A 20,762-nucleotide genomic window follows, 5' to 3' on the forward strand; every position below is an offset into this window, starting at 1 on the left:
AGCTCCTCCCTTTCTCCTTCTCTGTCCTCTGTGGGTTTGAAAAAGTTAATTGTATCTAATAAGGGGGAGAATTTTCCCATTTCTTGTGAATCGTTTTCCATATTTGATTTTTCTTATAAAAATAATAAAAACATAGTTCTCTACATTACAACCCCAGTTCTTTTTTCTGACATTCTCTCACTCCTAGTACTTAATCCCTGGTCTACTTCTTTGTTCCAGCGCTTTTCCTTTTATAGGTGTGCACCGAGTTCCCACTCTAGACTTGCCTACCTCCTGGCATTGTCCCCTGCCTTCACATCCTTCCACACCTATCCTTGATGGAGCTCTAATCTCCATTTCCTCTACTTCTGCTCCCTGTTTCCATTAGCCTTACTGACGTTTCCAACTTGGTGTGTCCCATGAGCACCTCCGCTACAATGATGTCAATTAACCACCATCACTGCTAATAATAACACCTGCTCTTCCTCTTGGATTCAGTATCTCCTTTATTACATTTTAGTTTCTTTACTTGTGACTCAACTCTTAGCATCTTACTTTGTTCTTCACTGTTTACATCTAATCAGAAAAAATATTTTGTTCATTCTACCTCAAAAATGTGCTTTCACAATGGTATGAACACAATCCTGTGAGAGCACTGAGGGGAGAAACACTTAACGCCACCTGGAGAAGTTAGGGAAAGATTCTTGGAAGAAATGATATTTAAAAGTTCCTCTGATAAGACTACTTCCTAATGTACTCATCTTGCTGTAATATCGTTCCAAGTTTGTTTTTCTAGTAGCCTACAGGATCACACAGAGCATAGATGAGTACTACATATAATGAATCTCATAAGGTATGCCACACATGGTGGGTGCTTCTTGAATTTATAACTATACTAGTGTCTCCAGCCCACCTCATCTGTTTGGCTGTTTTGCTGTGTTCTTTCACACACTTTTTTCTTTCAACCATACTATACTTCTCTTACTCTTCGGTCTTTAAATATGCCTTCCTTAATCTGTACCATTGTACACATGATTGATTCCCTTTGTAAAATGCTTTCCCTGTCATCGCTCCTCCTTCAGCTTTAAGACTTTGTTCAGATGACACGTTTCTGAAACATTTGCTGACTTTAAAGAACATAATAAACATCCAATAAGTGTTTGTTAAATAACTGAACCTAGGAAGGTGTATTTTACTTTTCCTTTTTCTTCTATTTTGGACAAATTGCAAATCATTTTTTCTTTGCATACCAATATACCAAGAACTTGTAACACTAGTACTTCACTAACCTTAACCCTCTAAGCACTAAGCTCAGTGGTTACATTTAAAACTCTGAAAGTAATAAGTAGCCATGATACAATGCAGATCATGTTCCACCAGGTATTGAAAGACTTTTCTTGGCAAGTAGTACAGTGTTCCTGAAAGTCACCTACAGTGTTTCTACTGGATCTCAATGAGGTGGATAAACATCCAGTGTAATTCCAGTAATATGAATAATGTTCTCCACTCATTCACCAGGTGCCAATGAACTGGCTGTGCAGAAAGCAAAGGCAGAAATCACCAGGCTTATAAAAGAAGAACTGATCCGATTGGTGAGTGAAAACCTCAAGGACTTGTTTGTTCTAATAAATGTTTTATTTAACCATTTAGTATAGGTACAGCAAAATAGACAGATGATATGGTTTGATGAATTTTCACAAACTGAGCACACTGGTGTGATAACCGCCCAGATGAGGAAATAGAGCACATTACCAGGATCCCAGAAACCCTGCTCATGTTCCTCTTTGTTGTTATTCGTCGCCCCCAAATGGGACTTTCTGACTTTCAACATCATAGATTAGTTTTGCCTAGTTTTGAACTCCATATAAGTGGAATCAAATGCTGTGGGCTCTTTTGTATCTTAAGTTCTTTCTCTCAACATGACTTTGAGGAAATCAACCCATGTTTTTACATATAGCAGTTATTATTTTTATGGCTATATAGTAGTTAAGCCTGTGGATTTACCACAGTTAATTTATGTTTTAGATTTTGAGGTCATTTTAGTTTTGAGTTTTTATGAATAACGCTTCTCTGAACATTCTTCCACGTCTCTGTAGTACACTTCAGTATATTTTTCTTTTGAGTAAATGCCGTAAAGTAGAATCGCTAGTTACAGGGTATGTATAGTTTAGCTTTAAGTTGGTATTGCTAAATAATTTTTCAGAGTAGTTATACCAGTTTACGTTGCTTTTGGCAGTGTATGAAAATTTCAGTTTCTCTACATTTTTGCCACTGTTTTTAAACTTACGTGTTTGTCAGTGTTTTAAACTTAGGTATGGACTTAATTTGATTTTGGATATGGACCTTTTATAGACCACCTTTCCAAAGGATGCAGACACCTTCTTGTAAATTCTCCCTACAGTGTGTATGTTGGGATGAGGATCCTTTGAAATGAAACTTTACAAAGAATGTGTTTTTTAGGGCTTTTCTAAAATTTCCCTTACAGAACATTTCTTTGGATGGATAAAAATAATTTAAAGAATGAAATGTAAACAAAGCAAGAGGAAAGAATAAAAACAAACTTTAAATCAAGTGACTTTTACCGAGGAGTGATAGAAAAAGAATGCTACCACCATTAAGTTGGTTCAGAACCATTGTTAAAGAGTAGTTGAGTGAACACAGAGAAATGATTGTTAAATAGTTCTTTTTTCTCACTAAATAATATTTTTATTTTAAATATCTGATAGTTGTATAAGTTTGTAAAGGAAATTACTTAACATATGTTTTTTTTTTTTTCCCCTTTTACTAATCATATACCTTTTATTTTTTCCTGTAGCAAAATTCATACCAACCAACAAATAAAGGAAGATACAAAGTCTTATAAAACATCTGGGAAAAACTTTTACCTGTGCTGGTCTGTGATAAATGTGGCAGTTGTTGTCTTCAGTTTACAATGTATTTTAAATTAAGATTTTTAAAATTCTGTCTTGCTGATTTTTTTTTTTAAGTATAAGAAACCAGTATTTGTTAACAAATCTTCTTTCCGTAAGTACCCCCTGAATTATCAAACTCTATTTAAAGCAGGCCTGTTTTCATTAAAGTGTCCTTTAATGTAAAACTTAAATATCAATATTTTAATTATCTGGGTAATATTCCAGAAGTTTAAGACAATTAAAATATTTGAACTTTCCATTGAAGATAATAAAGTATAAAAGTTGCTAAGGGGTTGTTCACCTTATCTTCTTGCAGTGAAACTGTGATCATCTCCTCAGAAAAGGTGAAATTCTCTAATTTTGTGTCTCTACCTTGAGCTTAAATCTTACTTGACTCCAGTAGAACAATATGAACTGGATATAAGAATGTTACAATAGAATTTTTACAAAATGGATTGAGTTTTTGTTTCAATTTTTATCATCTTATAAGGGTCATAGTTGGACTGCTTTTTGGTTATGTAAAGTTAAAGTTTTGTAGTATAAGAAGTTTTTGCATTCCTTTACTAACTGCTAAGAATTTTAGTATTGACTGCTTTTAGGTTCCCTTCACAACCTCTGGCTCTGTGCCTGGTTACTAGCTCTTTTCTAATCTTCCTGAAGTAAAAGTGATTTGTCACCTGTAAATATGGATATAATTGTTTTTGCCCCTTTAAAGTGTTCGTTTATACATCTGTATAATATAAACACCCTACCAATCTGATTTTTATTCAGGATTATTGAGTAGGTTGTGAATTTTCTTTTTTTTAAAAGCATGGCACCCACATTTTAGACTTAGAATTTAAGCATTTCTCAGTGAAATTTAGTTTACAAAGAATCATAAATTATATTTTTGAACCTTGATATATATTTCCTGAGTATCCTAATTTAAATTGTGATAATTGGATCACCTAATGTTCAAGACTCCTGGTGTGTTAGAACTTGATGTGGTTGTCACTCTTTGAAAAAATAAAATTTTCAGGAATTAAATAGTTGTATTTCTTAAAAGATACAGAAGTTCCTTTAAGTAGCCTTGACTTAGAGCTTTTAAAAATGAAAAAACCCAAAGCATATTATAGCTGTTAAATCATTTCAATAGTATATTAAATGGTTAAAGTGACAGGAGGTATCAGTCATGATTTCCTCAATCTGAAGTTATCGTTACTGAAAATCTCAGGTATATTCTTGAATCTCTCACATATCCACTTTTTTACTTGAGGAAGAAAACAGATAAAACACATGTAACAATAGAATCAAATAAACCATTTTCTCTTAAAATTTTAGGCATCTTGGACTCCTCCACCCCCACCATTTATTTATATCCTTATTTTTATTACTTAGTGATAGTTTGTTTCCTTTGATAGACTATGTCACAGTCCCACAGTGATGGCAATTGGTGCTCCCTTCAGCCTGCTCCATCGCTTTGAGATTCAGAGTTTTACATCATTTTAGTATTATTACCTTTATGTTTGTACATCTAGTTGTCATAAGCCACCGATAGTATTTTGTTAAAATGAAGCACATTTCTTTGTTACTACATTTTTCAGTGTCACATTGACTCTGATTTTTAAAACTTGAATGACGTACAGATTAATTTGTTTTTTAAAAAATGCAATATCAATATTTGCTCATGTTTTTTAAATTCCTTATAAAATAAAGTTAGCCTGCATTTTCCTAAAATTATCTTTGCTAATGTTTATTGCTGCATATCTAATTTTGTTTACATTGCTAGGCATGTGAGAGAAGTATTATACTCTATTAAAAAATTCTCACAACCCAAAATACATAGTTCTATTCAAAAATACCTTCCTAAAGAAGCCTCCTAACCTTTGATGGTGTTTGTATTTGGCATGAGATAGGCTGTAGGTGAAATGGTGCATGTGCCAGTTGGTGTTTTATCATAGTGATGCTCATTCTTAAACAGTGGGAATACAGAATGAAATGATAATGGCTAGATTCTCTCCAACTCCTTTCAGACACTTTATTATCTGATATATTTTGTATCTTACCAGCCTTGTCGGTATGCCAAGGTGTTCAGCTGGGAGTCAGACTGCAGTTCTTTTGAAGGAGGCAGATCCTGAATGCAAAGAAGTTTTTGTTTGTTTGAGCAGAACCAGCTCTTGAATGCCTGGGGTTTATAAATCCCATGAAGCCAGCTGTGGAGTCCACTTCCAAATAATTCACCAGCACCTTAGAAATCACAGCCTAGAGAGCAAAGCCTCTAAGTTATAACTTGGTTTTGTGTGGCCTCTTTTTCCTATGATGCCTTGCTTTGCTTTATAAAACCACCAGCTAATGTCCTTTAGTGGCAGATAACTTAGCACTTGTTTGAGATAGAAGTTGAGGGGAAAATGGTAATTGAAATGAAGTTCAGGGTAAACAACTATGTTTTATTTATTTAGCCCCATTTTGGTCATTTGTAGATGACAGATGCTGAGTTCTTATAGCAGGCATAAATTCTGAGTGGCTAGCCCAACGTGATCCATGAGAATCCTTTTCCTCTTAGAATTGAGTCTGGAGCTTCCAGTTCTTCACATTTTGGTACCTAATTTTGTATAAGAATCAGAATCTATTGACTTTTTTTATGCTTTCTGCTCTGGCATGAAAAACTGAAGTTAAATCTTTTAAAAAGATATATGTGTAAATATAAAGAGAAAGAGACCAAATGAATGTGTGTTGAGAGGTAGAGGGAATGTCTTAACATTGTACTCAGTTTAGGTGTTGTAACTTCCAGAAAACCTTAATAAAATCTCTCTGGAGTGAGGCATTTGGCTTGGAATATAGCAGCATCTCACACATTACTTATTGAAACATATGCTGTACTCTTAGGCCAGCTCTGCATTTCTGTTACTAGGTAAAGATTCCCTGATGTATCTGCAATATTACCAATTGCAGATATTTGAAGGTCCTTTTTTTTTCTGTAGCAACTTATAATTTAATTTGAGCAGGAGTCCAAGTAGAAATATGGAAAGAAAAGTGTAAATAAACGAGTTCTGTCCATGTCCCCACTGCAGTATCAGTGGTCTCACCTTTCTGGTTCTTTATAGCCAAACTGATATATAAGTGCATACTGTCAAGTCACATGATAGGTGAAACATTTAGTTATGATTATTTTTCTTGACCTTGTCCTCTTCCAGATATGGCATAAGCTTATAGAAGTTCATGATGTTGAACCTCAGACCTTTAAAAAGACATTCTAAATTTGCATTAACAAATTCTTTTGGAGGGAAAAAAATGTGAAATAAAAAAGTTCTAGCCCCTTTGGAAAACTAGAACTCAGAGTTACTCTCTCAGATATCACCAGGATTACTATAAAGCCTAGAGTTGCAGAATTTAAGAAAATCCTAATTGTCTTCAATATAGGGAAATAATGTGTTTTGGATATTAGTCTGTTTTCACAATTTCACTTATTTGGAGTAAAGAAAATGTGAGGATTCAGTATGAAAAATGTTCTTTGTCCACAGCAAAAGCATGTCATTTGGTAGTAGGTGGATTTTTTGCAGCCTGTCAACTCCTGGCAGTTCCAGCAGCCTTGAGTGTTAAAAGTGTCCTTGGCCTTTATTCCTGAATTTCTAGGAGGCTCTCAGGTGCCCATGTCCAGCCGTGTCAAGGTAATATTGAAGGTAATGTTTTCTTTCCATGCCTTTGCCTGAGGGAGTCTCCTGGGAGCTGAGATTCCCAGAGTTGTACTGTAGACTTCTGGAAGAATCCTTGCCATCCCCCAGGCCAGCCCTCAGCCTAAATCTCAGATTTGGAAAGCTCTATGGAAAAATGGGAGAGATGCCCTTAAAGAAAACACAAGTTCCTCTGTAACTGTAAAAAAGTCTAGGGTTGCTATTGTAAGTGTGTCTGGGATGGTAATGATTCTGTGATACGTACTCAGATTTGAAAGCCACTGATAGTCTTCACTTTGCTTTGTTCATGCGTTTTGACTAGCTATTTAAAGCAGTGGTCTCCAAAGTGGGTCACAGTAAGCTATTGGAAAACAAGGAGAAAATACCAGAGCCTCTGTTCGTATTTCATTTTTAAAATCTCATCCTTTGAATTTTTTGAGTAGATTTTATGTTATTACATGATATATCAAGGATAATATTACAGTTTAGTATAATGGTTCATATGCATAATTATAAGTAAATTCACATATGGGGGACACTTGGACAACAAGTTGCTTAAATGCTTTAAAATGTCTTTTTTTCACATAAAAGATTACAGTAATACCTATTTCAGGATTTTTGTGAGGATGAAATGAAATAATACATGTAAATCATTAAAGCATATAAAAACAGTGCCTAAATAATTAGTATTCTTACTGCAATGGGTGTATGGGAGGCCATTTTCTGAAGTTTTCTTTGTGTATTGCTATATCTTTCAGTGTTGCTATATGGTATATACTAGCAAGGACAGTCATTGACTACTGATAAACTAAAATCTAGAAAATGAAATTCATTTTTCCTATAGATATCTTTCAGTTCAAATGAATAGCATGTTAGAAGACTCGTTGCTTTAATTGAAAGGTCTTTAAGTGGCAGCTGGTTCCCACTCTGTTTGAATATTCCTTTATTGGCCTTTTCGCATGTATACAGTCACCATTTATCATGATGGTTTGCTTATATGACTGGCCTATTCTGGGCCAGGTTGAGGCTGTTGGAGAAGGAATGCAAAATGTTGACTTGAGTCCAAATTGTATTTCACAGGTTTACACTTTTGAAGAAGAAATGTTTGGATATAAGTCAAATAGTGTGACAATTTTAAGTGTGCTCTTTTTACAAATGAAGTGAGGATAAATGCTCTTGAAAAAGCCTGTATATTCAGCACTAGTTGTACATTCTACCATGTTATGTGTACTATAGTACCTCATTAAGACCAACTTGAGATAATTATCTGAAAATACCAGATCATTGCTTTTAACACTGTATTTTGATTATTTGCATTTTTGTCTGATACACCAGAAGATAAGCTCCTTGAGGTTTGGGACTATGTCTGTCCTGTATTCTTAGCACTTTGACATTATCTTCATTTCACACATATGGAAGCGTTTGGAAAAAGCAGTGACTTGTCCAAGGTACCGTGGCTTCCCAGGCAGGTCAATGGTAAGGAATCCGCCTGCCAGTGCAGGAGACACAATCTGTCTAGGTGGGAAAGATCCCCTGAAGGACAAAATGGCATCCTGGCTCCAGTATTCTTGCCTGAAAAATTCCATGGATGGAGGAGCCTGGCAGGCTGTGACTGAGCGTGTGTATGCATGTGTGCATATACACCCACAGGCATGCACGTGCACACACTGTCCAAGGTCCCAAACCTGGGAATGTCTGACTTCCTATGTTCCTCTGTCTGCTTCTCCATTGGGCCTGCAAATCATTTGACCTTACTGGTACGAAAATTTCCTTTTGGCCATAACTCACGACTTGTGGGGAGCTTAGTTGCCCTACCAGGGATTGAACCAAGGCCCTCAGCAATGCAAGAGTCCTTAGCACTGAACCACCAGGGCATTGACATGTTTTCTTCTTGGTTTTATGTACAAATGCCATTTTGGTTGAAAGTTAAATTTACAAAAATTAAGGATCTGGAAAAGTCATGGTATGGCAGCACTACAGTGCATTCTTATATTTCCCTTTCGAGAATAAAAAAGAAATCTTGATTAGAGAAAACTTGTTTTTAACAAGTCTTTGGAAGGCTACTTCATGTGCCCTAAAATCCATGTATATGTTTTAGTTGTTTTCTATGTTGGTATTTTTCTTTTATATGTGAACAATACTAGTATGATCAGTCCTGTTTTCTAGTATTTTATAGGATTAATTAGATTGAGAGTTCGAATCTCGTTACGGAGCCCTGCTTGCCAGAAGATGATTGAGCTTGCCTGTTCTGTGTACTCTGTTTGGTTTACCTCCTGGTTTGTATTGTTGCTGCTGTTGTCTTGTTTAGTCGCTAAGTCATGTCCTGCTCTTGTGATTCGATGGACTGTAGCCTGCCATGTTCCTCCTTGTGTGTTCACCCAGAAAAGTTGTTACTCATCCTTTATTTCCTACTGGCAGCACCACTGGGCCAAATGCTGACTCATGGTACAAGTCATTGATAAGAATTATATCCTTAAAACAGTGTTCATTGCATGGGCAAAAGGGTCAAGTACCTGCCTCTGGCTTTTGCCACACTGTCAGAAAAATTGCCTTCCTGGGAATCCTCTGGTGGTCCAGTGATTAGGACTCCACGCTTTCACTGCTGAGTCTGAGTTCGATCCCTGGTTGGGGAATTAGGAACCTGGAAGCAGCCTGGCATGGCTGGGAAAAATATTTTAAAACATAAAACAACCATGCTTTTAAAAATATGTATCTTCCGCACAGCAGCCTTCCTAATTCTAAATCCTCCCCTTTCTGACATCTTTGAATTAACCGACGGAAGAACTGGGGAAACTAATACCGTTTGCTAAATAGGCTTGTATGGGGTGACCCATAAGTCAGAAATCTTGCAGTAGCTACATAAATGGAGATCTTGTAAGCGAACTAGCTGTCTTATTCCTTCCTGTGATGGTGGAATGAAGAATATGGTAATTCAGAGGAGATCATGGACATAAAAACACTATTAACCTTTAAAGTTAGCCTCACAAAATGAGACTTCATTATTACATGATCCTAGGACTGAGAGCTCAAACACCTCATTATTTGAATATTCCCCATTTTATTAATATTTCCAAGTGGAGACATCACCCTGCCCATCCATAAGTAACTTTTAGGCTTGTCCTGTCAATGTACTTTGGGCAGCCCCTAGAACAATAAGGCAATCTTTTTGCCAAAGGATGCTAGCTCCACCATTTATTAGTCCTCTAATTTGAAAAATGGGGTCAGTAATAGATCCAGTATCACTGAAGTGCCATGAAATCCACGAAGTTTTTAGCCTTTTGAGAGCGCGATCTGCACCAGAGCCTAAGGAGCTCCGGCCTAAGCCCCGCCTCCTGTCGTCTTCTTGCCGCGCAAGCGCAGCCAGGCTCCCTGGGCTACTCTTCCCCAGGCTTGCGTGCTGGTCCTCGGCGGGAGATTGGGTCTCGCGTCGTGCGTGTGCGTGCGCGGTACTGGCGGGCTCGCGCACGCCGCACCTCGCTCTACGGGGCTGTGGCGGCCTCTTCCTCCTGCGTCCGGGGCAGATCTGTGAGCGGTGGCTGCGGTGGGAGCTGGAAACCAGCGTCCACTTCGCCGCCAACGCCCTCCCTGCTTTTCCGTCCGTCTCGGGCTCTCAGCGCAGTATAGAGGCGTCGGGCTGGGAAAGGAGCGGCGCCAGCGTGAGGTTTCCAGCCGATGGGCAGCCCCTGGGCACGCTGAGGGGCCGGGCTAGTAGCGGCTGAGGTAAGTAGACGCGCGGGGGTTTGTCAGAAGGGCCGGGGGCAGAGTCTGGGCGGCGGGTGCTCGTGGAGAAGGCAAGGAGAGGGCCAGAATGAAGGCCTAGCCAGCTGGTGAGAAGAGGTCTCCGACCCGCGCCTGAGAAGGGGCTCTGGCCTAGCCCGGAGCGAGAGGAGGGGCCCCGGTTTGTAGCCTGCTCTTCCCTGGGCTTGAAGCCATTATTGGGGGGAAATTCCTCTTGGGGCGGGGGGAGGGGTCACCCTTTCTTTTCTTCGGGAGGTCAGAATCACTTCTCTCCCCGCCACTTTAAATTAATGCTTGCCGACTTCGAGATGGACATCTAGATGGAGTAGCCTGTGACTTGTGCAGCTTGCAGAACTCCGGGTGCACGACGGCGGGCTATCAATTTGATTATCGGAGGCTACACAGCCCTTTAGTGTGGGCGTATATCTCCTGCAAAGTTGTTATTGCTGATACACTAATAAATACGCTTTCGGGCACAACAGGTAATATATTTCTACACGTCTCTTGTCAAATAAGGATTCCGGCACCGGGGAAACTGCGCAGTGGGGCACAATTAAGGAGGAGAAAGAAGACAAAGAAGGCCGTTATTTATGTTCTGTTCTAGTATCAAAACTTTCCGTGGTGGGGCAGAGTGCATGGCTACTGGCATTTGTTTTAGCCTTTGCTGAATAGATTTTCTGAGTGAAGTCGCTCACAAATGTACTTTTATTTAGAATTATGAAATCGCGTATGATTCTGTATGGTTGTTACAAGCCAAATGGCATGAAATAAACCTCTGAGAATTACGTGTTTGCTCTTTAGAAGAGAGCGGAACTTGGATTTCTTGAAAGGACGATTTTCTCCATGTTTAAAAATGAATACGCTCTGAAGTTACTAAAAATAGTTGTAGTTCTTTATGTTGGCAATAATGACTGCTACATTCAGGAGAAGGAAAATGAATTGTTTCGTAAAGAATAGCTCACGAAAAGACTTCCGGGGTTAAATGCACAGTAAAACAACTTCAGGGATGGCAAGTTTTAGCATATGCTTTAAGAATTCAGATTTAGGTGGTCCCGTGGCTAAGATTCCATGCTCTCAACTCCACGTGCCCGGTTCGATACCTGGGCAGGGAATTAGTTCGCGTATGCCACAACTAAGACCTGGAACAGCCAAACAAATATTTGAAAAAAGAATTCTAATTTAGTCATTGTTAAAATATATAGAAGCTCTTAGTTGATTCCCTTATAGTCAGTGAACTATTTTAAATTATTTGCTAGTCTTCACAGTCTGGTTCTGTATTCTTGGATTTCATTCAGTTCAAACTTTCTAGAAATGTAGTAGTTACAGTAGTAGTTATTCTAACTCTCTTAAGAAATGAGGCCTGCATTGCTTTCAGTGAACTCTCTACTGTAGTATCCAGAGTCAAGAAAGAACAGTTATCTGGTGAGCCCTGAACTGGGACCAGGGAGGCATTGTTAAGTGTACAATTAAAGCTTGAATGTGTACATACTATGTACAAACATATCGATTTAACATGCACCTGCCACTGTATGTTTATGTGTATGACGATTGTGCACAGAAGGATCTAATGATGCTGACTCCCATCTTAAAAAGTTGACTCCTGAAAGTAGAGAAGGATTGGTTTTAACTCTTACTTCTTTTTTTTTAGGTAACTGTTTACATGGGTAACAGTCATAGTAAATTTCTTTTCCAGCTTGTTAATTATTGTGTAAGGAGAGAATTGTACTGATTTTTTGGTGTTAGTGGGGAAGGAAAATATAGAGCCCTTCTAAACTAGTCTTTAGAAATCTTCTTTTAAGTAAGTATCTTCTTGTCTTTCCTGGGATAAACAACTTTACTCCTGTCTGTTTTGTGTCCTGGTTCTTAGAATACTGTTTTGCATGGAGTTGGCCCTGTATTAAAAATGAGCTGTATCAGAAGTAAATTAACGTAATACACACCGGGACTTCCCTGGTGGTCCAGTGGCTGGAACTCAGTGCTCCCAAAGCAGAGGACCTAACTTCATCTCTGGTTGGGGGACTAGATCCCACATGCCGCAGCAACTAAGACTTCACATGCCACAACTAAGACCAGGAGCAGCCAGATAAATAAATTAAATATTAAAAAAGCATAATACAAACCAAATGCATACATTCCTGAGAAGATTAAAGGTGTTGAAGATGGGTGGATTTTTTTTTTTTGTCTGTCTACTGTTTTAAATGTTGTGTTTTTCTTCAATGTTGGTTGAACAGTGTTGGTGTCTGAATAAAGGATATATGGCAGAATCTTGCTTCTGAAAACCTAAACATAATGTAAGCTGAGACTATATATCCTGATAGTGAATAATAGTGATGAATGTTCTGATATGTTAAGAGAAAATGAAGCTAAGGGAAGTAGGTCCAGAGGGAAGGTTTAGGTTAGTGATAGCAACTTAAAAGGCATGAACTATAAAACATTGCAACAGATTGTAGGAAAAAAACCGTTTTCTCCTTTTACTGACAGTACTTTCTGTGGAAGAGGACTGGTACTTTTCTGGCTGTTTACACTAGAGCTTTTCAGCAGGGTGATTTCTGAATAATAAAATTGAAAAGTCGCTTTGGGAATTCCCTGGCGGTCCAGTGGTTAAGACTCCGTGCTTTCACTGTGTGGCCCAAGCCACAAGGCATGACCAGGAAAAAAGAGAAAGGGATCACTTTTTCTCTTACAGTCTGCTCAGAGGTCTAGTGTGTTTCTCTTTGTATTTGCATGTGGTCTCTAGTCCAGTTTTATTGGCAATAAAGTAGTATTTTGATTCCTATCTAAGTCCTGTGTATATTTCTCAATTAGTTTATAATTTGTAGGGAAGAGGAATGTGGTTGGTCTCTTCACAAATTCCAACGATGGCTTTTCTTCAGTTTGGAAAACAAATCTATTTGATTTAGATGTTGTAGATGTTATCAATAGAAAGGTTTTGTGGATATTTGGAGAGGTAGTAGCTTAAGAGTTGAATAAAAATTTTGACAGGAGTATTTATTTGTTTATTTTTGGCTGCGTTGGATCTTTGTTGCCTTTTCTAGTTATGGCCAGAGAGGGGGCTACTCTCTAGCTGCAGTGCCCAGACTTCTTATTGAGCACAGGCTCTAGGGTGCGGGCTCAGTACCTGTGATGCCCATGGCATTGGAATCTTCCTGGACCAGTGATCAAACCCTTGTCCCCTGCATTGGCAGGCAGATTCTTTATCACTGGACCACTAGGAAAGTCCTCAGCAGAAGTATTTTGTATTGACTTTTGTGTTTTCATTTTAGTATAGCTGAGTGATTCTCATGATGGGTGGTAGATTTTGTCCCCCGTACCCCCTCCCCGGAGAATATTTGGCAATGTCTGGAGAATATTTTGGTTTTTACAAATTGAAAGGGAAAAGAGGAGGGTATAGAAACTGACATCCAGGGAGTGCAGTGGGTAGAGGGCAGGGATGCTGCTAAGCATCTTAAAATGCACAGGACATCCCCCCACCTTCACCCTAGCTGAAGAATTATCTGACTCAAATAATAACTGTGCCTATGAAGAAACCCTGTTGATTCGAAAGTCACATTATCTGAATTTGTGTTTGGCTTTACTGTTTCCTAATGTGTGACCCTGGCAAGTTGCTTGAAGTTAAAATAGAGCTAATAGTATGTTCCTCATAAAGCTGAGTTGTAGTGATGATAGAGTTGAAATGTAGTGCCAAACTTATTACCTGGCACGTAGAAGATCTCAAAAACTGGTAATTTTCAATTAATAGTATTACATTTGGAACATATCTTGATGAAGTCTTATTTCTCATCTGAAATTAGAATTTGAGCAAATGAAATGATAATTAATAACCTCATTCTCATTTTATGCTTGGGGAATGAGGGAGGAATTACTCCTTTTAATATTTGTGTTTAGTTCCAGTCTTGTTTTATGTTCTCAGATCTATAAGGCTCTGCCATAAACAAGTAGCTTCTCATTGTAAATGTTTTTCTTTCATAGTGAAGATTTTTAAGCTAGCTGGAAAATGGCTCTATATCTGTTGATTTTTAGCAAATATTTAGTAATGTAACTGAATTCAGTTCTTTGACTTGATTCCCATTTCCTTTTAGGTTTATGATTGAAATAAATTTGCAGTGGTTTTGGCTGACATTAATTATATGTTCTTAGCCTCTTGGAGTAACTATTTTCATAACTGGGGTTTTGGTGCAGTTTTACATTTATGAAAGGTACAGGCAAATATCTAACAACTTGTGGCTGAACCTTTATAGACATTTGTGACTCTTTCTAAATATGAATTAAAACCCATGTCTTTTTTTTTTAACCTCATTGAAATATAATATTGTAGTCTGTATAGATTCTCTTTTTCTGTGTTTCTCAATGATGTGGCTATTTAAAGCTGACTTGTCATTGTGGTGGTCATATTACGGCCTTTAAATAAAAAACAATTTACAGGGATGTTTCACAGACAAAATAGAGTCGTTGGACTGTTAGTTACAGAGCTCTTATAAGGGGAAAAGATTCATGTCATATTTATGGCCAAGGGACAAAGCAGTGTTGAATATTCAGCATTTCGTCTTGATAACCACACTTTAAAAAGTATTTTATTATGATTGTTACACATATTTTTTAGTATAAGCTTCAGTTGTTTTATAAATGTTCACTTATTTTAGCTAATGGAAACCTTTGTTTACCCTTTATGTTGGTGCTGCCTCCTGTTTGGATAGAACAGTTTGAAGGGAGTCAGTGCCTACGGCCAACAGATTGTGTTCTTTGGCACATTCTGTCTTTATACAGTGTAAAATATACTCAGGATTTTGTATAAGTAATAAATAATGATAATGCTGAAGAAGCATCCACCTTTGAAAACTGGCTGGATCAGAAGTATACATGTGGGAAATATAATCAAAGGCCAAAGGGAGACATTCTAAGAATGTTAAAGAAACTAAAGAAAAAAAAAAGTATCATATTAATAACAGTTCTTATCTTTATTATCTTTTTTCGGACTTAATCTAGAAAAGAAAAACCTACATATAACAGATTTTGCATACACACTTTTCTAATTCCTATGCAGAAAACATTATGACTACTAAATCAGTACTAGTGTTAGTTATCTTGCATGGCATTTATGCCTACCGGTGATTAAATTGAAAAAAAAGAAGTATCTTTGAATCTGCTGATGTGTGTGTGTGTTTGTTTTATAAGTGGTCTGGAGTTCTGCCTGTCAGCTAATTTTAGAGAGCCTGCATAGTTGTTGGGAGACTGACTGTTTTCCCACTAAATGCTGTCATTCAGATATGTATTTTTATATGTGTATTTACGCATATTTGTCCTTTATTTTTGGTAGAAAATGATGCATCCTGTTGCCAGCAGTAATCCAGCTTTTTGTGGGCCTGGCAAACCTTCCTGCCTCAATGAAGATGCCATGAGAGCTGCTGATCAGTTTGACATATATTCCTCCCAGCAAAATAAATACAGCCACACAGTCAGCCACAAACCAATGGTTTGTCAGAGGCAAGACCCATTAAATGAAACACACTTGCAGACTGCAGGTGGCAGAAGCATAGAGATAAAAGATGAACTAAAGAAAAAGAAAAATCTCAACCGATCTGGTAAGCGTGGCCGGCCTTCAGGAACCACCAAATCAGCAGGATACCGGACCAGCACAGGCAGACCCCTGGGAACCACCAAAGCGGCTGGATTTAAAACAAGTCCAGGCAGACCTTTGGGTACAACTAAAGCTGCAGGATACAAAGTCAGCCCAGGGAGACCTCCAGGTAGCATTAAAGCTCTATCCCGTCTTGCCGATCTTGGCTATGGCTGTGGGACTGCTGCTTTTCCTTACCCTATGATACATGGTAGAGCTGTTCATGGGGTGGAGGAAACCAGCAGCGAAATCAAGCCACCCAATGAGTGAATGAGGCAGGAAAGGAGGGCCAGGTTTAGGAGGAAGATTGTAGATAATCCCAAAGCTTCTTGGTTTTATTTTGACATACATGATATGGCCTGGGCTTTCCAAATTTGTTTTCCCATTTGATTTTTTTTTTTTTCCTGCTTTTGCTCAGAAACTGTCATATACTGACGGATGCACTCAAGGCATAAGCAGTGGCTTTGTATTTGTACATAGGTTCAAGTGTAACACCTATCTAAATCATTTTTGCTTTTGCTTTAGAGTTATGGTTGTATCTCATTTCATTACTATTTTTTTGTCATTCTAAATGCTTTATGTGCTACATAATTGAAACCATTATACCTATTAGTTTGTGAAGTTAGCTTACAATATAATAAAGGTAATATCTAAGGTATTTTTAACTGATGGAACAAAGCAAACTAATGATTCAGGATTACTTGAGGTAGTGGCTGGAGGGTATTTTTTGGTAACATTTGTGTTCATGAGACAGGACACAGATATATGCTTTGGCATTTACATAGACTTCATATGTTAAAAATCTTATTTTTAATGTTCTAGGTTTAAACAGTTTCTTATTTATTGATCTACATGGCATTAATTGATTTAACCATTATTCCTTTAAAAGTTCTTTAGCATTTGCCTTTCAGCCATGTTTAGGTTGTGTATTTTTTAATTGCCTAAGAGCATGTATACCAAACACTACAAACAATTCATATTTACAAAAAAATTAAACTTTTTAATAAAAACTGCACAGTACATTTTTGGTGAAATATAATGCATTCTGAGAATAGCATATTTAATATAATAGAAAAAGAAATATACTTAAGGTCTGCATGTTGCTATAGTTAATACATTTTGCCTTTTATATACTTAGTTGTAAAGCATTATGCTTAAAACACTGTTTAATAATGTTCATTTGTTAAAAAATATTTTTTAATTGTTTCTGATAAATTGTCCCATTGCATTAGCACTTACTGTGGTTTCAGGTCTATATCTACCAAAGGACAAAGATTGAATGGTAGACTGTAAAACTGGTACAAACAAGATGCAGTTTTCTGACTGTCAGAACCCAAATATTAAGAAATAGGAATCTGTCTATGCATGAAACATGTAAGAAATATGTTGATTAGTTTAATTAAAAATCTCATCGTAGCTCTAATGAGACCACTTCATCCAAAATAAATTTTTTCCAACAGATTTTGCTTTAGAAGCAAGATAGGAAAGAAAAAAAACATTGGGCAGACATGTATAGAAGGGACAGAGGGATATCTCTAGTCCCTCTTTTTGAAAGCAGTCTTTGTTAATATACATTTTTATTTATTCTGAGTTTGATCTAAATAAAACAGATTATTATAAACTTTGGATTTGAAAAAAAAAAATTCCACTGAATTTTAAAGTTACTGTGTATGTATTTGTGAGCTTAAATGCCTTTGAAATTATAATGTAGGTTTGCAGGACCCCCAGATTTTTAATCTTTGAAAATTAAAATTTTCAAAGGGCGCATATTATGTTGCTTGGGTTTGCTCTCAGTTAATGCAAACTCTGGTTGCAAATGGATGTCATGTTTCATAACTTTTTTATCAGGAAAAAAGCAGCAAGCCTTCAGGTGTTCCAGTGATGCCTGACACAAAGAGCTGGACTTTATGCTGCTCTTTACAGTAAGAGGTGTTGCATTTTATGTGGGGACTGTGTGCGCACTGGCTTCTAAGACAGTGACCTCAACAATTTTAGCTTTGCACAAACCATAGAGAGCAATGTTGGATGACTACATAATTAGTTGTAACATTCTGGCAGCTAAATTGCTATAACAGTTTCTTCTTGCAGAAGCTTAAAATACAAAACTTTTAATATAAATCTACTTAGAACAGTATAACTTCTGACACACACAGATGCTTACATCTCTATTCATGTGTTCATCCATCCACTTTTATCATGTATTTGTCATTCAGTTGTTTCTGAAGATGATGTTTAGCAGTTGGCTGCTTAGAAGTCCTCGTTTGAATTCCTGAAAGCAGTTGTTTAATTTCATGTTCTCCCACAGAATTATATATATCATAGTCAAGGGTTTGGTTGTGATTGTGTTTCATAGTGTGCCCATTTGATGTTTCCCTTTCAGTTTTGTTTTCTTTCCTGATTTTGTTAAACATGCCCTTTCTCGCTGCATTTTCCTACACTTGTTCCCCTCCCGTTTCTCCATCCTCCAGCACATCTACTCAGTGGTGCTGTGCTGTGTGTCAGAAGATAAAGCAGATGTATTATTGTATGATGAATCTTATATACAAGTTAATGAAATGGTGAGATCAACTAAAGGAAGTTATGTCCATAACAGTGTTTTATTAATATCAGGAGCTGTGTTCCAGGAAAAAAAGTGATTGGATAACCCCATTTAGAAAGCTGAATTTTCTGTTTTATGAGAAGTTACCTGGAGTATTAGATCTGTATACTGAGGAGCATCTTCTTATTCTATTTCCTTTTCTCCTTGTGAACAGTTTATTGGTGCCATGTTGAAGAGAAAGACATCTAAGTGATAACATGAATAAAGTCTTAACATAGAAAATATTTTTACTTCTCTACAAAGACTATGTTGTGCATCTTTTGTAACACTGTCTCTTGTCATGATAAACACTGAAATAGCATGTTAAACAATTCCTTATACTTTAATGTAATCATTTGGGGAAAACTGGCTTTTCCCCCTCACTGTATACTTGTTCCTTGAAAGGTAAATTGCTAATTTTATATTGTGTAATTCTGTTCTTCACAAAATAGGCTTCACTATTCTATATTTAAACTGTTGGTCAGAAAATGATCTGCTATTCAAGTAAGTTTGCTTTACTTTTTTCTTTAAAAAATATTTTAACATGCCTTATTTATTCTTATATCAACATATTAGGAGCTAATACAGATGAAATTTTCATTTTTGGACAGATATAACTTTGCATAACTAATCTTTAGTGTGGGATGATTTTGATACTATCTTTGGAGTTTTGCACTGGATATTAAAAAAAATTAGCACATTGTATTGGAAAAAAATAGGTATCTGGTTAATTTTAAATATTTGGAGATGTTTTAAAAATCAGTGTTTCAGTTATACTAAAAACTTCTTTATATTTTTTATTTACTTTTTAAAAGAAGCATCTGTTAAGGTAGTAAAGGTAATATTAATTCCAAACTGATGTTTGTGTGAATTTACATGTATTTTTTCATGAAATAAGTAACTTTTTTTTAAATTAAGGAGCAAAAGGAATCATCTGGGTCCATTTATTAGGTTAAAGGTGACTCATACAATGTAGGAAAAGCCAATATATGAGCTAAATGAAAAAAAAAACAAACAACCAACTTTTATATTCTAAGAAGCTTTAAAAGAACAATTCAGGGGATGTTGACAATAACTGCTACTCTCAGTCATGGTCTATATATGCAGTAAAATTTTATGATCCCTATATAGTAAAACATAAAAATTCACAACAGTTGTTTGAAACATTTTTCCCCTTTGACATAATATGTTTTGATGCTATTATGGTTTTCTCTTTATTATATCTTAACTATATGCTGTTAAACTCTAGGATGTATCTAAATCTTTCCTTTGCTTTTTCCCCTTACTCCCCCCAAGTAGATAAATCTGTTCTCTCACATATAATGTATTTAATTTTGGAAAATTTAATGCTACAGTAAATCAAGTATGTGATTTATAGTAATCAGACCACTTTGATTCTTTTAGTTTCAGTTTCATTTTTCCACAGATAATTATGGAGAAAATAATTACCAATTAACTGATATAAGCACGCTGTCCTCTGCTGTAAAAAGTCTGAATAGATACTGTGTATGTTTTTATGTCCATGAACTTGAGCTACTCGTGTGCAATTATGTGTATGGGAATGGAGTAGTGTTCATGATTTGTATCTACATCATCATATGGATGTATATTTATTAATAAAGTCATTACTTCGAAACCAACTGTGTTTACTACTCTATTTCTTAGCAGAGTATTTTCCAAGTAGGGTAATTATAAATGGTAAAACTGGGGACTTCCCAGGCAGTCCAGTGGTTAAGACTCTGTGCTTCCACTGTGAGCAGGAGTGGGTTAGTTCAAGTGGGTGTGGGTTCGATCCCTGGTTAGGGAACTAAGATCTCACATGCTGTGCAGTGCAGCTGAAAAAGTAAAAATAAAAAAATAAGTAAATGCTAAAACCTCTTTTATGATTGGTAATTTTGTATTTTCGTTGGGTTGTGATTCCTAAAATCTGCCTTTCTATTTTTTTTTTTTTTTTTCAAAATAGTGATTATTTATATAATTGTAATTTAAACTTCTATAAATGAATCTCCTTTTCTTCTAATTATCAAGATACTTCAGACTAATGGTTCTAATAAAGGCTTAATTGTTTTCTTTTTTGTCTGCACCATGTAGTGTATAGGATCTTAGTTCCCCGACCAGGGATCAAACCTATGTCCCCCACTCTGGGCTGCCAAGAAGTCCCTAAAGGCTTAAATTTAAATGTGATTGATCCTTTTAATTTAAAAAGTTTAGATATTAAACATGGCTAATTTTTTATTGTTAACCTTAGGGATAGCAGCATGTGCATATTTTATAACTGTCAAATATTGGAG

The 20,762-nt window shown here is 36.7% G+C and overlaps 3 protein-coding genes across 8 annotated transcripts in view; all 3 read left to right on the top strand.

Annotated features, from left to right (window-relative positions):
* The window catches only part of DDX46 (DEAD-box helicase 46), a 52,031-nt gene extending 47,424 nt beyond the window's left edge, over nt 1–4,607 (top strand). For all 3 annotated transcript variants that reach the window (XM_055553998.1, XM_055554009.1, XM_055554019.1), the window contains exons 22-23: nt 1,498–1,571; nt 2,795–4,607. In XM_055553998.1, coding sequence (XP_055409973.1) covers nt 1,498–1,571; nt 2,795–2,842 — 122 coding nt within the window. In that variant the 3' untranslated portion in view covers nt 2,843–4,607. The remainder of the gene's footprint in view (nt 1–1,497; nt 1,572–2,794) is intronic.
* A 141-nt stretch (nt 4,608–4,748) lies between these two features.
* C1H5orf24 (chromosome 1 C5orf24 homolog) lies at nt 4,749–20,111 on the top strand. 4 transcript variants are annotated; one of them, XM_055554079.1, is made up of 3 exons: nt 4,749–6,550; nt 15,594–16,023; nt 17,742–20,111. In XM_055554079.1, the coding sequence occupies exons 1-3, from the start codon at nt 6,521–6,523 to the stop codon at nt 17,780–17,782; spliced, it is 501 nt and encodes a 166-aa protein (XP_055410054.1). In that variant the 5' UTR covers nt 4,749–6,520; the 3' UTR covers nt 17,783–20,111. The 4 variants fall into 4 exon arrangements, with proteins under 4 accessions (XP_055410054.1, XP_055410039.1, XP_055410043.1 ...); XM_055554064.1 differs by having other exon boundaries at nt 15,594–20,111; XM_055554068.1 differs by lacking the exon at nt 4,749–6,550 and adding an exon at nt 9,968–10,261 and having other exon boundaries at nt 15,594–20,111.
* The window catches only part of TXNDC15 (thioredoxin domain containing 15), a 39,415-nt gene continuing 34,572 nt past the window's right edge, over nt 15,920–20,762 (top strand). The window contains exon 1 of the mRNA XM_055554034.1: nt 15,920–16,023. The gene's annotated coding sequence lies outside the window, so the exon portion shown is untranslated. The remainder of the gene's footprint in view (nt 16,024–20,762) is intronic.

Source organism: Bubalus kerabau, chromosome 1, assembly GCF_029407905.1.
Source record: "Bubalus kerabau isolate K-KA32 ecotype Philippines breed swamp buffalo chromosome 1, PCC_UOA_SB_1v2, whole genome shotgun sequence".
NCBI classification, from domain to species: Eukaryota; Metazoa; Chordata; class Mammalia; order Artiodactyla; family Bovidae; genus Bubalus; species Bubalus kerabau.

Bases quoted from the DNA above. Each gene is read 5' to 3' on its own strand.
- C1H5orf24 (XM_055554064.1), top strand. From the start codon at position 6,521: ATGTCCAGCCGTGTCAAGGTAATATTGAAG. The intron at 6,551-15,593 runs GTAATGTTTTCT...TATTTTTGGTAG, and splicing joins GTGTCAAGGTAATATTGAAG to AAAATGATGCATCCTGTTGC.